Source organism: Dromiciops gliroides, chromosome 2 (genome assembly GCF_019393635.1).
Source record: "Dromiciops gliroides isolate mDroGli1 chromosome 2, mDroGli1.pri, whole genome shotgun sequence".
Taxonomy (NCBI): domain Eukaryota; kingdom Metazoa; phylum Chordata; class Mammalia; order Microbiotheria; family Microbiotheriidae; genus Dromiciops; species Dromiciops gliroides.
In genome coordinates this window covers 170,857,363-170,873,576 of record NC_057862.1, presented here as the reverse complement: position 1 = coordinate 170,873,576, position 16,214 = coordinate 170,857,363, and the positions used below count along the sequence as shown (strand labels likewise).

General features: G+C 36.7%; 1 protein-coding gene across 2 annotated transcripts in view; it reads left to right on the top strand.

The window, feature by feature from the left end:
• The window catches only part of SLC12A1 (solute carrier family 12 member 1), a 135,220-nt gene that overhangs the window by 105,477 nt on the left and 13,529 nt on the right, over positions 1-16,214 (top strand). For both annotated transcript variants that reach the window (XM_043984361.1, XM_043984362.1), the window contains 3 exons: positions 9,102-9,233; positions 9,471-9,582; positions 10,875-10,961. In XM_043984361.1, the coding sequence (XP_043840296.1) occupies positions 9,102-9,233; positions 9,471-9,582; positions 10,875-10,961 (331 nt within the window). The remainder of the gene's footprint in view (positions 1-9,101; positions 9,234-9,470; positions 9,583-10,874; positions 10,962-16,214) is intronic.

The following is a 16,214-nucleotide window of genomic DNA, read 5'->3' as shown; positions in this document are numbered from 1 at the left end:
GTGATTTTTATTGGAACTCTAAGGGAAGAAACTCTCTTTCCCAGTGCAAATTGAAACCAACCCTGAAACTTGCTGTCTTAGAGCACTAAGAAAGTCAATGACTTTCCCATGGTCATACAGCTGGTATGTGTCAGAGTTGAACCCAGTTCTTCCTGACTCTGAGGCTATCTCTCTGACTACTTCATATTGCTTCTCATATAATGAAAAGAGCAATGAAATCACAGCTACAAAACCCTAGGAAAATTATATCTACATATACTTTTAAATTGTTAAATGCATTAAAATTAATCTTGGTAGTCTTTGGTTAACAACACACAACTCAATAAACCTGGAGTCATCTTATAAAAAGAAAGATTCACATGTTTCATCCTTTGTACTGTTCCCATAAACACAGTTGAGAAGTTTAGAAAGGTTTGTAGTGGCCTCTGCTGGTACAAAATATGTGAAAGCTTTAACATGTATTTCTTTAAGAAAACTAAGGAAAATTTTTGGACATAGCTGGGGGTGATGAATGTATACTTTAACCATTTACTAGTATTGATTAAGCCAGAAGAAGATAATGTTGCTCTAGATATCTCCAGAATCGGACCAAAATTTTAAAAATTGGGATTGCATTGATGTTCTACTTGATATTATTCATTTCTACCTGATATATTCAAAAGTTTAGAGTTTGAAGGTGTGATGTTTAAAATTTAATGTGTTGTCTAAAAAAATCTAATGCAGGGCAGCTAGGTGGCACAGTGGATAAAGCACCGGCCCTGGATTCAGAAGGGCCTGAGTTCAAATCCAGCCTCAGACACTTGACACTTACTAGCTGTGTGACCCTGGGAAAGTCACTTGACCCTCATTGCCCCACAAAAAAAAAGAAACTGAATAAAAAAATCTAATGTGTGGTCACCTTAAATTAGAAGCATTCGCACCAATCTTTGGGCAATAAGCATTTATTAAAGAATTAGAAAAAAGAGAACACATGGAGTTCAGAAAGTTTAAGAAAAGACCTATCTAGCCTAGAGTTCCAGCCTGGTCTAGTTCTTCCTCAAGTCCTCCTCCATGAGCCTGCTTCAACCATGAACTCCCCAGCAAACTAAGTGTGGAAGATTTTTATAGCTCCAGAGCATGGGCAGTTCTTACACACTACTTCAAGCTGGATTCGTTAGTGTCATTCAAATCCATTGGTTCACTGTACTTGAAGGTGGTCTCGAGTTGAGTTCAAAGTCCTTAGCTTCTGAGAACAACACCTTCTTAAGGACCATCCAGGTGTGGTTACAATCTAATCACCCTTAAGTAGGTACTTAGTTTCTCATTCTCACCCAATTCAAAAAATACTAAATCAATCAGGTGGGGTCCCTGGGGATCTGCCAAATTCCATTATTTTATCACAAAGGTAATCACCTAATTGAACAGGATTTTAAGATAGATAGATAGATAGATAGAGATATATTTTACTACAATTATGATACTAAATCTCTGAGCCTGGCATAAAACTTTCTTACCCAATCACAGGAAATGCTATCTGCTACCAAAATAGATCTTTTAACTACAGTAAAGTTCTGACTCTCTCTGGAAAATCAGCTGGGTTATATAGACATCCAATCATCTACTGACTTCTATCCATCCCCTACATCCTAATATTTGGCTATACAGGGAGACCTGGTCATTATTTTTAAGTTAGGTACCAACATGTTTTCAAATCATGAAATTATTACCTGATATTATAAATATCTATGTATACACATACATATATATTTATATAATCTAATATACCAATTTTAATTCAATTCAACCAACATTTACTCAGCACTTACTATGTTCAAGACACTGGGCTAGCTACTAAGGATACAAAGAAGAAAAAGAACAATGTCTGCCCTTAATGATTCGGCTGCAGGGAAGAATTTCCTTCATCTAGAAGGATCAGAAAAGACTTTATTGAAAAAAGTGGCACCTGAAGATGGTGGATTAGAGGCAGCAACCCAGACAAACTCAACCAATATTTCCTTCTAAACAACTTTAAAATAACACCCTTTGTAGGGGGCAGCTAGGTGGCATAGTAGATAAATCACCAACTCTGGATTGAGTAGGACCTAAGTTCAAATCCTGCTTCTGACACTTGACATTTACTAGCTGTGTGACCCTGGGCAAGTCACTTAACCCTCACTGCCCTGCACACACACAAAAAATCACATTCTTTGTGTCTTGTTCTTTCCTGCCACTATAGGAGTTTTATATGGACAGGTGTGGTTTTTGTTTTTTTTTTTTATTTTTGTTTATTTTCCCAGCCTATTTCTTTTTTCCCATTGATTTTATAAACATTTATTGAGTATCCACTCCTTCACCAAAATCCTATTCCAACACCTTATTTGGGAGGTCACAGAATTATAGATTTATTGTCATAAGGGACTCAATACTCTCATTTTATAAATAATATAGGCCAGCCTAGTTCTTAACTTTAACATTTATGTTAAAGTTGGTCTCTGCTCACCTAAGAGGTGGGAAGGCACTGTCCCAAGTTTCACATCAAAACACAAACTCAGAAGAGGACAACAATGTGTAAACAGCTACAACCAAAGTCTCAAAGAAAATTTCTAATTGGACACAAGCCCAACAAGAATTCCTGGAAGAGTTAAAGAAAGAGATAAGAATTAAAGAGGAAAATTGGGAAAAAATGAGAGTGATGCAAGAGAAATAGGGAAGCACTGGAAGAACAGTGAAAAAAAGAGTAGAATGGGGAAAATTATCTCACACAAAGGAGGCATGCAAGGAATAGCTTTTATAATGGAGGAGAAAATGGAAGGGCTAGCTATGCATGAACCTTAGTCTCATCAGAATTGGTTCAAAGAGAAGAGAATACATACATATATATGTACACACACACACACACCCTCCATTGTGCATAGAAATCTATCTTACCCAATAGATTAATGGGGGAGGGGAGTGATAAATTGGAAAGCAGATTAAGGGAAGCAGTGACCAAAAGTAAAACAGACTTTTGAGGAAGAACAACATAAAAAGAAAGAGAGAAAGATAAACAAAAGAAAACAGTAGTCATCATGCCAAATGTGATAAGCTCACCCATAAAACAGAAATGAATAGCAGAATGGATTAGGACCCAGAATCCAAAAATATTGTGTTTACAAGAGTCACACTTGAAATATAAAGACAAACACAAAGCATCCAAATAAGACCTATGTGGCCAGGAATAGAAGGAATCTAGAAAATTGGGGGAGAAAAAAACCTTCACAGACAATATCTCAGATAGGATGTGATTGTGTTGGAATATTGCTGAGGTAGAGGAGATAGTGAGCTGGTTGACTTTGGAAAGTCATGGAAAGACTTGGAGTTGTAAAGGAAGATGCTATCTACCTTCTGAGAAACAGATGACGAGTAGAAATAAGCATGGTATAGTCTTACATATATGTGTATATATGTATGTGTATAGATATCCACCCATATTTATATGTATTCATGTACATCCATACTTACCTGTAGCCCTATTTAGGGTGGGGAAGAAGGAAGGGGGAAAATGGCAAAGTAAAAAGTACACAGCAGAGAACAAAAGAAAACCAACAAGGAAGCAAAGAAAACCTGGGCAGATTTAAAAACAGTGTAGTATTTAATTATATAGGTTTTCTTGAAATGAAAATTTATTTTTTTATATTATATGTTCTATTGTGTACATAGCAATGGGTTTTTTCCATTCTCATTTTGTACTTAAATTGAACATTTTTAAAATGTAATTTGACATTTGCATAAGTAAAAAAAAAAAAGTCCAAATAAGGAGATGGATCAGTCGAAGCAAAAAAGGAAGAGGTAGCAATTGTGATATCAGACAAAGTAAAAGCAAAAATGGGGCTAATTAAAAGAAATAATCAGAGAAAACAGAGATGGTTTCAGAAAAACTTGGGAAAAGTTATATAAACTTATGCAAAGTGAGGTGAGCAGAATCAGAACACTGTACACAGGACCAGCAATGTTGTAAGAAGAATCAAATGTAAAAAACTTGGCCACTCTGATCAATACAATGATCCAAGAAAATTCCAAAGTACTCATGATGGAAAATGCTATACACCTCCAGAGAAAGAAGTGATGAACTCTGTGTGCAAAGTGAAGTTTGGTTTTCTCACTTTATTTTTCTTGCAACTTTTGGCACACTATGGCTAATAAATATGGAAATATGTTTTATATGATATCACATGTATATCATATTGCATGCCTTCTCAGTAGGTGGGGGAGTGGTGAAACGGAGGGAGAAAATTTGGAATTCAATTTTTTTAATGTCAAAAATAAATAATAAGAAATTTTAGGAAGAAAAAATGGCACCTGGGAAGGATCTTGAAGGAAGGGAGAGATTTTAGCAGTAAAATGATAGTTTACTGAAAGTAGATAAATTTTTACTTTTGATTTTGTAACCCCATAATCTAGCATAGTGCCTTGAACACAGTAACTATTCAATAAATTCTTGTTCAATTGAACAAACAAAAATAGGGAACAGTCTTCATTTCAGGTTTGGGAGATAGGAAGTCAGAGACAAGAGTGGGATGTCAATAGAGGGATAATGAGGAGTCTAGTTTGACTGGAAAGTCTTGTACAAAAAATAGCATCATGAGCAAGGCTAGAAAGTCAAGTCATGTCAACAAACATTTACTCAGTATCTGACAGACACTGTGCTAAATATCAGGGATACAAATAAAAGCAAAAAGAATGGCTGTCCTTGTCCTTAAGGAGTTTACATTTTAATGGGAAAAGGCAACACCTAAAAGGGATCTGAAAAACAGGGTTGAGGCATCTATGTAGGTAGATAACCCTGAATTCCAGAGAATAAATGGCTTTTTTGAGAAAGGACCTTATCTGGCCCTTCCTCAAAATGGATGTTCTGGAAGAAACTCACCAACAGGAAAAGGGGGCACAGGGGAAAAGGAAAACCAGTTCAAACTTGGTAGCAAAGTCTGAAGAAAGATAGTAGGCTGGAGACAGATTTTACAGGGCATGGAATGCCAAGATATGGAGTTTGCATTTTGTTTAGTAGGGAATGGGGAGCCACCATAGGTTTTTGTTTGTTTGTTTGTTTGTTTTTGCAGGCAATGGGGGTTAAGTGACTTGCCCAGGGTCACACAGCTAGTAAGTGTCAAGTGTCTGAGACCGGATTTGAACTCAGGTACTCCTGAATCCAGGGCCGGTGCTTTAACCACTGCGCCATCTAGCTGCCCCCATAGGTTTTTTAATAGAGTGATGTTATCAGTGTGAAATTAAGTTTACTTGAAGAGCTGTGTGAAATTTAGATTGGAGAGACTGGAGCCAAGATGACTAGCATCAGTCAAAAAGTGATAAAGGGGTTCTGGCTATGGAAATGGAAAGAAATTGTATTGAAAATACTGAAGAGAAAAAAAATGATAGGACTTTGCATTTGTTAGGTTGTGGAAGACATAGAAGGGAGAGTCTAAATAAAGGGAGCAGTGGGAAAAACACTGGATTTTGAGTCAGAGAACTTGGGTTTGGATCCCAGATCTGTTACTATAAGCATGTGACCATGCGCAAGTCTGGACTTCAATTTCCTTGTCTTTAAAAAGTAAGGGATTGGAAAATATGACTTCTAAGACTTCTTAGAAGACAAGACCTATGGGGCAGCTAGGTGGCACAGTGGATAGAGCACCAGCCCTGGAGTCAGGAGTACCTGAGTTCAAATCCAGCCTCAGACACTTGACACTTACTAGCTGTGTGACCCTGGGCAAGTCACTTAACCCCCATTGCCCTGCAAAAAAAAAAAAAGACAAGACCTAGAATCAAGAAGACCTGAGTTCAAATTTGACCACAGACTAGCTATGCAACTCTACCAGGCAAGTCAGTCAGTCTTAATCTTTGACTTAATTTCCTCAAATGTAAAATGAGGATAATAATTGTACCGACCTCCCAGAGTTCTTGGTAGGATAAAGTAAGACAATATTTGTAAAACACTTTGCAAACCTTAAAGTACTATATAAATGTTATTATCACCATCATCATCATCATTATCATTACATATCTATGATCCTATTGGACTATTTGGCTGAGTGGATAGTATAAATGAAGAAGGAAGGAAAGACAAAAGCATTTCTTAGGAGCCTAATATGTGGATAATAATAACAATTCACATTTTTCTAACACTTTCCACAGCTAAGCTACCTCACAACCCTATAACAAGGAGCTGAGGTGCCAACAGATAAGGAAATGGAGGTTCAGAGAACTGCCCAAAGTCACACTGGTAGTAAGAGGCAGACCAGGAATGGAACCAAGTATTCTTTCCACTCTATCACACTGATTCTTCATCTACTAAATGGCTTCCTCTTTCCTTTACAAAGACTTCAGTTTCATCCAAGGAAATCCATTAATCAATCAATCAATCAAACAATCAACAAGGTTTTCCTAAGTACCCACCATGTGCCAGTTACCATGGTAAGCACTGGGGATATCAACAGTCCTTGCCCTCAAGGAGCTTGCCTTCTAGTAGGGGGAATGCATTTATTCACAAAGCAAATCTAACACTACATATCTCTGTCTCCAAATGTTCTGGGAAATTTAGAAAGTTTGGCATTAGAATGAAGAATGATAGTGTTTTTAAAAGCTGGGCTTCCAATCCTTCAATGACCTCATTTTTTTTTTTTTTTTGGTGAGGCAAACTCTTTTTCCTTTTTTTGTGGGGCAATGAGGGTTAAGTGACTTGCCCTGGGTTACACAGCTAGAAATTGTTAAGTGTCTGAAGCCAGATTTGAACTCAGGTCCTCCTGAATCCAGGGCCAGTGCTCTATCCACTGTGCCACCTAGCTGCCCCAACGACCTCATTTTATAGATGAGAAAATTGAGATCCAAAGAGGCTGACTTGCCTGAAGTCAGACTATTTAGTGGCCAGATCAGAACAAGAATCCAGGGTTCATGCCTTTCAAGTCTGATGTCCTTTCCATTGTACCTCACTGATATTTCCTGGGTGCTTTTCTCTCCCAGTACATAAAACATCTAATTTTTTTCCCTACCAATGAAAGGAAGCCATATTGTCATGGGAGATTTTTTTTTTCCCTTTACGTATTGCTTTGGCAAATATATATCCTTCTTCCCTAAAACTCAGGCTGTCACTTGATCCAGAAAGGTAAAAGATTAAAATTTAAAAGGGGCATGTCATGATATATCCTGCAAATCTTACTTAGCATTTCTTGTTTGGTAGCTCTTCTAGGCCATAAGATCAGGGTTAATTCTTTCCTCAGTTATTCATATGCACATTCCCTGGATTAAAAAAGATTTGCATGTAAGTAAAGTAAGAGTTTCACAAAGTCACAGAATTTCAAAGTTAGACGAGACTTAGACATGTTTCTAATCCAGAGGTTCTTAACCTGAGGTCAATGGATAGATTTCAATCGATCTGTGAACTTGGATGGGGAAAAGTCACATTTTTATTTTCACTAACTTCTAACTAAAATTTAGTATTATTTCTTTCCATTATTTAAAAACATTATTCTAAGAAGTCCACAGTCTTTGTTAGACTGGCCAAGGAGTCCATCACACACACACACACACACACACACACACACACACACACACACACACACACACACAGGTGATAAGCTCCTGATCTAGTCAAAACCAAGATTTTGTAAGAGAATTCCAAATACAAGTCACAGTACGAGTGGCTTTGGAGTCATTGTGTGAAGAGCTCTATATGTAAACCTCAGATATGTGTGTGTGTGTGTGTGTGTGTGTGTGCGTGCATGCGTGTGTGTGTGTGTGTGTGTGTTTTATTTAGTTATTTAAACATTCAGTATTTTTCCTTGATTCTGAAAGCAAGCCTCAGACCATTTTGTTTATAAACGTTCTTTCTCTCCCCTGGGTCCAATCAAGACTAGGGAAATTGAAACTGGATAGAAGAAGATAATTGCTTCAGAATTCTCAATTCCAAAATATGGCAATACTGAGAGACAGTAGGAAGCATCTTTGGAGCCTGTTAGATCAGAGAGAAACCTCAAAGAAGGGTGTCAGCTGTACTTTAAATATTGCCCTAACACTTAAAAAAATATAACAATAAAGTTACAACATTCAAAGAAAACTAAAATTAGAAGTTATATACATGTTAAGGTCCATTATATAAGGTTTGCTATATAAACAAAAGTTGCTTTTATTTTGAAATTTTATACTGTGAATTCTTTAGTATCTTTAAAGTCTATGCAATTCTAATTTCTGTTTCTATCTATTGTTAGATTCCTTAAGGGTGGTGGTGGTAGAAATTACTCTTAGGGAATAAAGGTTTAGCCCTTCAAAAGCAGGGGAGGAGGTATAGAGCCAAGATGGTGGAGGGCCCCAGGAAACTTTTGTAAAATCAGATTTTCATGTGACATAGAAAACATTCATACATCCTATAACTGTAAAATTCTAAATATATTGTTATATATTACATATTTAAGGCCCTCTGTAACAATATTTTTCATTTTTAGATAAATCAGAAAGATTAAGATTCTCAAGTAAATCGACATCTAGAATTTGGAAATTGCCTTGAAAGTTTTGTTGTTGTTTGGGATTTCTAAACTACTATAATATGAATTGATCATGTTATTAGAATTGCCACATGACTAAAATAGCAATTCCCTTATGAGGCAAAGGACAAAGATTGAAAAAAATAAAGTTTGTGACTCTTAAGCCAGTCCTAAATCTTTACTGAAGAGTAAAAAGTGATATTAATCATTATACAAATAAAATTTCATCTATCATTCTCTTTTTTAAGTCCATTATTTATCTACCCAATTTTTCAAAACTTAACCCTTCCCACCATAAGGGGGAAAAATCATTAGATGCCTTCTGTTTCATTTTGGGGGGGGGTTGGGTTTTTTGGGGGGGGTTGGTGAGGCAATTGGGGTTAAGTGACTTGCTCAGGGTCACACAGCTAGTAAGTGTCAAGTGTCTGAGGTCACATTTGAACTCAGGTCCTCCTGAATCCAGGGCTGGTGTTTTATCCACTGCACCACCTAGCTGCCCCCGGGGTTTTTGGGTTTTTTGGTTTTTTTGGTGAGTCGCCTTCTGTTTCAATCAATTGATTTATTGGAAAGTTACTTTGTTACCATTTTCAAATTTTTCTTTTTTCATTTCAGATAGCAGCATTAACACAATCCAATCAATGCATGTGGGGGAGTTCAACCAGAGATTGGTGGAAGCCAGCACTCAGTTTAAAAAGAAGCAAGGCAAAGGCACCATTGATGTTTGGTGGTTGTTTGATGATGGAGGTAAGTGATGCTAAAAAATACAGCAGGGAGCAGCATTTTTCTATTGACAAATTTAGCATAAAGCATGAGAAACATATGATAATGTTAGCAGATGAGGTATGAAATTTCTATATCTTCCAAAGAATTTTTAAAAATTGGGCACTATAAACATAGGGCTGAATAAAGAAATTGAAATGTTCTTTTTCACTTATAAACATTCATCTTACAGAGAGTCATGATGCACTTTTCCCCATCCAGGGTTAACACTCCTAATCCCCTATATCCTGACTCTCAGGAAAAAATGGAAAGACTGCAAATTAAGGATTTATGTTGGAGGCAAGATAAACCGTATTGAAGAAGAAAAAATAGCGTACGTATTGGCAATTTATGTCATTTAAAATAGGTATGTGGCTCATGATTAATACTATTTAACAGTTCCTATTAAAATCTCTAAGAACCTTTCAGATACAATTGAAATAAAAATAAAGCTATTCTGATAGAGTTCTGATTTATTTTTGTCCATCATTCACTATTTTGGACATCTGGTGAATAATGCATAAACTTTTTTTTAATCATCATATTCCTCCCACTGGAAGAGTTAAATGCTTTTAAAACAATATCCTCTACAGTGTTGGCAAAGAATCCTCATTTTCAGGCTTGAATGAGAATATCATTACTTCCTTTAGTGTTTATTTGTTTTTATCTCGTTAACTATTCAAAAGATAGAGACTCCTAAAGTTATTCTTACATTTGCTTGATAGAGGAGAAAATAAAAGTGATGATTTCCGTTTTATAGATGCAACCGATCCATCCAATAACTAGCCTTCAAGTCTTGGTATTGCAACCGAGTAATTGTATCCTTCAAAAGATGAAGGTGTACATGTTTCTGATTATCACTATTATTCTCCCAATTTTGCTATATACCTGATAATCATAAAGCACCATAATCTTAGAAGAAATGAAATTTTAGGTGACCCAAAAGACAATAGATAAAGATATATTAGACTACATTACTATGTATTGTAAACTACATTACAATACCAATGTGGACTTCCATGCAAAAAAATACATAAAAGACAGTATCAAAAGTATATAGAAGAAGGAGTAAACCCCATCATATCAGAAGAATGATGAAAAGTAGATAGATAACCAGAGAATTACCATGGTATTCATTATGACATCAAAGAAAAGCTTTAGTGTGTTGAGTAGATTTTCTCTGGGATTTTTATGCAGATGTGGATGGTAATTTTTTACACAGAATGGAAAGTTATGGAGGGACCACAATATGTACAAGTGGAAGGAGTATACACACTGATGAAATCAAAGATCTGTCAAAAAGTCCAAGTAGATAGAAATGTGAACAAGTTATCACTGTTCTTCTTTAAATGTATATTTCTAGTTCCATTCTCTAGGTATGCTTTTTGTACCCATACAATTTTTTCTTGGGGCTTCAGTGAAACAATTTAGCCCAAACTTAATATATCCATCAAGTGTTGTAATGAAAATCAAACACTAACTAAAATCTTTTAGATAAATTAGCTTGCCTGAGAAGCTAAGTTGAAATGAAACATGATTGCTTTGATATCTTAACTCAAACACAAATATTGTTTGATTGAAAGTAGTTAAATATGTAGTGATATGATGTTCTTTCATATGTTTTAGGATGGCTTCACTTTTGAGCAAATTTAGGATCAAATTTGCAGACATCCATATCATCGGTGACATCAATATTAAACCAAACAAAGAAAGGTATGAAACATTTATCAAAATCCATTATTTACCTCCACAGTAATCTCTTATTCTCTTTTATGCTCATTATCAAAGGGTGAGAAAGCTAGGCTTTTACTGCAGTCAGTTTCTGGTATCATTGAACTAAGTGGGAACTGAAATAATAATGAACACAGAAGTATCCAATAAATTGTTGTGTAGGATACTTTCAAATGGCCAATGAGACTTGCCCGGTGAAGAGAATGCTTGAAAAGTTCAAAGAAAATGGGGCCAACATTTCAGAGTCACCTTTCAGATTTCTTTCTGACTTCTCTCTTCACAGGGTATGGTCATAGAGTCAGAAAACTTCTCTGAATAGATGATGGTGGTGGTGGTGGTGGAGGATAGATATAGATACAGATATAGATATAGATATAGATATAGATATAGATATAGATATAGATATAGATATAGATATAGATATAGATATAGATATAGATATAGATATATGAGAGAGAGAGATGGATGGATGGATGAATAGATACATACATACATTCATACATGGATGATAGAGATAGATAAATAGATGGATGGATGGATGGATAGATAGATGATAGATAGATAGATACATAGATAGATATTATTGTACCAAACCATGTATAGTAATAATAGAGAGGCACTGATATACAACTTTGGGAGATGGACTATTGCATTGTACAGAGCATAAATTTACTTTGGAATAAGCTTTTCAGGTATAATCCAGCACATCTATATTCCCTAGGGTTATTGTCCCTTGTATTTTCTGATCTCCTCCATTTTCTTTATACTTGTACTTTTCTTTGCTCCCTCAGTCTCTGATTGTCCCTTTTGCAATCCATGACCTAAATTATCTTCCTGCATATAAATTCCCATTGTATATGTGACCAATAATAAAATGCCAATTTATTCCAATTTTAAAATTCTATTTTATTATCAAAGCAACTACAGCCACTAAATCCTTGGTGATTTGTTAGATTAATATAACTGCTTGTTTGTCTTTTTGTTTGTTTGTTTTAAGAAGAGTAGTGAGGAACTAGACCTGTGGTTTCATCAGTATGGGGAACTATCCCTCTACTAATGCACATAAGCTTCTCTGGGACTCATAGTCTCTGAGAGTTGCCTGAGGCACTGGGCATTAATTACTTGCCCAGGATCACAGAGCCAGTATGTGCAAGAAGCAAGACCTGAAGCCAGGTCATTCTGACTTTGAGGCCAGCTCTAGCCACTCTGCCATGCCAGTTCTCTGCAACTGCACTATCAGCCAATTCAAAGGCTTCATAGCAGAACCTATGCCTCGGTTTTTTTAAGAAAGCTGCTTGAGATACAATTGTCTAAGTTACTCTGCTGTCATATTTGCATTTTATGCCAGACGGGTCTATAATGTTTTACTTTTATAAATTCTACAATTACTACACGTTCTTAATCAAAAATGAGCCTTTTTTGCAATTCTCTTCGGAAAATAGAATTAACATGCCTACATGAACTGGACTCTGGTTTAATGCTCTCTGGTGGCTTTCAGAATTTTCATTTAATTGAAGAATAGATGAATTTCAATTCACCTTAAGCCCTTTCCTCTTAGTATGTTTCTTTTATATAATCAAATAAGCTTGAAGTTGCCGGGAAGGGTGGGACAGTTTCATAGCTACCTTGAGATGCCAATTCACTTAGAGAATCTGTATAATGGTACAGGAGGCTAGGCATGAGTGAATTGAGGGAATGTAACTCAATCCTAACCTCTGAAATCCTTTCTCAAGTGATTGGAACTCCTAAAAAGGATTCAGAACTAATCTACCACACAGGATTTCTCTAGGTTTTCAAAGACAAATCAGGCAAAAAAAATTTCATTTATCAAGTATTCATTTCCTTAGGGAGAGTCCTCTGAAACTGTCGTATTGTGGAAACACACTTCCAAGGCACACTAGGGGACCCAGAATAGCTACAGGATATGAAGGGTACAGACTAAGAATATCCCATGGGTAGAGTTAGATTTCAACAAGGCAGGCTAGGCCAATTTCCACAGTCCAAGGCCACAAGGCAGATCATTACTGCTCCTCCTTAAAAGCCTCAGAGTCATAACATCTCAGAATAGAAGGGGCTCCCCTAGTCCAACACATGCCCGTAGCAGAAATTCTTGTTACAACATCCCTTACAGGAAGTCATCTGGCTTCTATCTGAAGGCCTCCGCTGAGGGGAATTCACTCTTTTCATACAGGCTGCATGTTTTACTTTTGTTGTTGTTGTTGAGTCATTTTTCAGTCATGTCCAACTCTTTGTGACTCCTTTGAGGTTTTTTTGGCAAAAATATCAGAGTGGTTTGCCATTTCCTTCTCAAGCTCACTTTGCAGATGAGGAAACTGAGGCAAATAGGGTGAAGCGACTTGCCCAGGGTCACACAGCTAGTAAGTGTCTGAGGTTAGATTTGAATTCAGGAAGAGGAATCTTCCTGACTCCAGGCTCTATCCACTATGCTATCTAGCTGCCCCTCATGCTTTACTTTTAGACAACTCTAAATTTTAGGAACATGTTCCTTATTACAAACAACATCATTGAAGGATAAAACCAGCAAAAAGTTAATAAACAAATGAACGATGAAAAATATTTATAAGGATTTTTATAACAAACTTTCACCAAGGACTGTAGAGCCACCACATTTGACCACAGATGTGTTGCAGTGTGAGAAAGAAGAAAATGGTCCTAAAGAAATTATAAATGGTAGAAGCTAGATGAAAATACAAATATATACAAGGAGGTCAGATTAGAAGCAACACAACCGTGAGAGTACTAAATGATTGATTCTCAAGGTCTCTGAAGGAGAAGATACCAAACTCAGGAGGGGCAAGTGGGGAAACAATTTGGACCTTGTTATAACCACAACAATGAAAGGCAACAGAAAATATCAGTAAATACTGACCTGCCTGCCTATTGCCATGTATACAAAGGTTTTGGTTTTTGCGTTCTTTTTTAATGAGTAATATATACATATATACATCGAGGGTATCCTTGAGGAGAGTATGAGAATGGCTTGGGGGGCAGAATATTTGTGGAACTGGATAGGTATGAGTTGAATCCTCACACTCCCACAATGCTGGTTCAGATTATTTCGAGCAAGGATGTTGTGGTGCAGACCTGGGGAGGTTGGGGTTAACTTTGCCCCAAGATGAATTGATCTGAGACTCAGCTATGAGCCCAGTGGGCATAAAAGCAGTTTTTAGGACTTTGGCAAAGAGCTCCTGAAACCCCTGGGAACCTCTTTGCTGACTACTTTTAACCTTCTTGCTGGTAGCTTTTATCTGCTTTTATCCTCTGGACTGCTTTTAGTCACCTAGAGAACTGCTTTTCCCTAGAAATATTTGAATATATTGCATCAGTTGCAGAGTAGTGACCCAGATAGGAGGGAATAGGCAGGTTTTCTCAAACAGCATTCTACGTCAGGTCATATCTTTAATCACACAACTGATTGAAAGGTATAGAGAATATAAGATTCCACTGCTTTTGTTGTTATGAAAAGGCATTTTTGATAGAACAAAACACTATCATAAAGGCCCTCTTCCAACAAGCTGTCTCTCATGCATACATAAAAATCTTCTGAGATTCCTTGAATAAAGTAACAACAGAAATAACTGTTTGTTGACCCTCTGCTTATAATTATCAGGCAAGACATATGCTTGTCAAAGGTGTTTACCACTGTCGCTGAGGATATACACAATAGAGTTCAAATAGAAAGGGATTCTTATAGATGGCAAGTCTCTCCAGATGCTCCTGTTTATGAATAGCTCAGTACTGATGACATCAAGCCTCTAAACACTGCAGAGTATCCTAAATGAACTCCATGATTTCTCAAAAGATAGCAGCCTAACTATTCACTCAGGGAAAATAAATATGTGAATGAAGAATGGTTATTGTCCAAATTATGATATACAGTTGGAGTGATAACCAATAGAACTCATCCATCAGTAAATATGTCATGGACAGACGCTGCAAATGGACAATGCACCAACTGCAGAATTGAGCAGAAGGACAGCAGGCCAAATGGCTTTTGGGAAATTTCATGGTTCTTTCAATAATCTCAAACTTCTCTCTGAAACAATGGCCCATTTCCTGGATACCAATATTTGGACATCATGACACTTTAGCTAGTGTCTCAGGATTGTCACTCCTCATGTTCTGGACACTAAGCATCTCCCAGTGCAAATTACATTCTCATTAGCATTAGAATAGTGGCCACTTTATTATAGTGTTCATTAATACTGATCTTTTAGTCCACTAAGACCTTCAGATATCCTTCCCCAGTTTTGTAATATCTGAAAAGCTGATAAACTTCATCTATTATGCCCAATGACTATTAAGAAGATATACTATTGTTCTTCTAGGTTATCCAACCATATACATGACACTTAATTATGAATACTTCACCTTTACCAACCTTCCATCCAAAGCTTCCCTGTCGTATCCCACTTGGCTATAAGGCCAACCCTAACCCTAACCCTAAGTTCCAGTGTGCCCCAAATACAGCGTAAGATTTTTGAAGGTGAAAAATGTATCTTTGCTTCTTCTTTATTTCACACAGTGTGCAGTAGAGTTTAGGGTTCATAGATTTCCACTTATTGGATCTTTCCTTTGGAAAAGCCAAAGTTACAGTACTATTGATGTCAGAAATGCTATTTCTCATACTCAAATTATCATTTTCAGCAGTTGAAGATTGCTTTGTGTTTGTTGACTAATTATTAATGACTATTCAAGATGGATCCTTTGACCTCTATATTCATTCACTCAACAGCCTTTCCCACTTTCTTGTTTCTTTACCCTTTTTATTTGATATAATTATCTATAAAATCAGGAGTTTAGCCACATACCATCTACTACACTAGCTTCTTTAATGCCCCTATATGTCCCTCCATCTTCTGTGTCTGATGCAAGGCATACTGAGGCAGCTGCTACCATATTGATACTCACTTGTTCTTCACACACAAGCCATAATTCTTTGGAAATATAGACTACTTTGCCTCATTACATGCCTGGTTTGTGTGATGTGGGACCTTTATTTCTCAAAAGGCAACTGGCAGTAGCAGGAATCTGGGGACCCTGCAGGCCTCTTGCCCCGTTTTGTTCAAGACTCGGACTGAAACCTTGCTACAAATATCTTAGGATCACAGATTGAGAGCTGGAAGGAACCTTAGAAGGCATCCATTCTAAGCTCCTCATTTTAAAAATGATGATGCTGAGGCCCAGCCCAGAAAGGGTAAATGATTCGTGCTG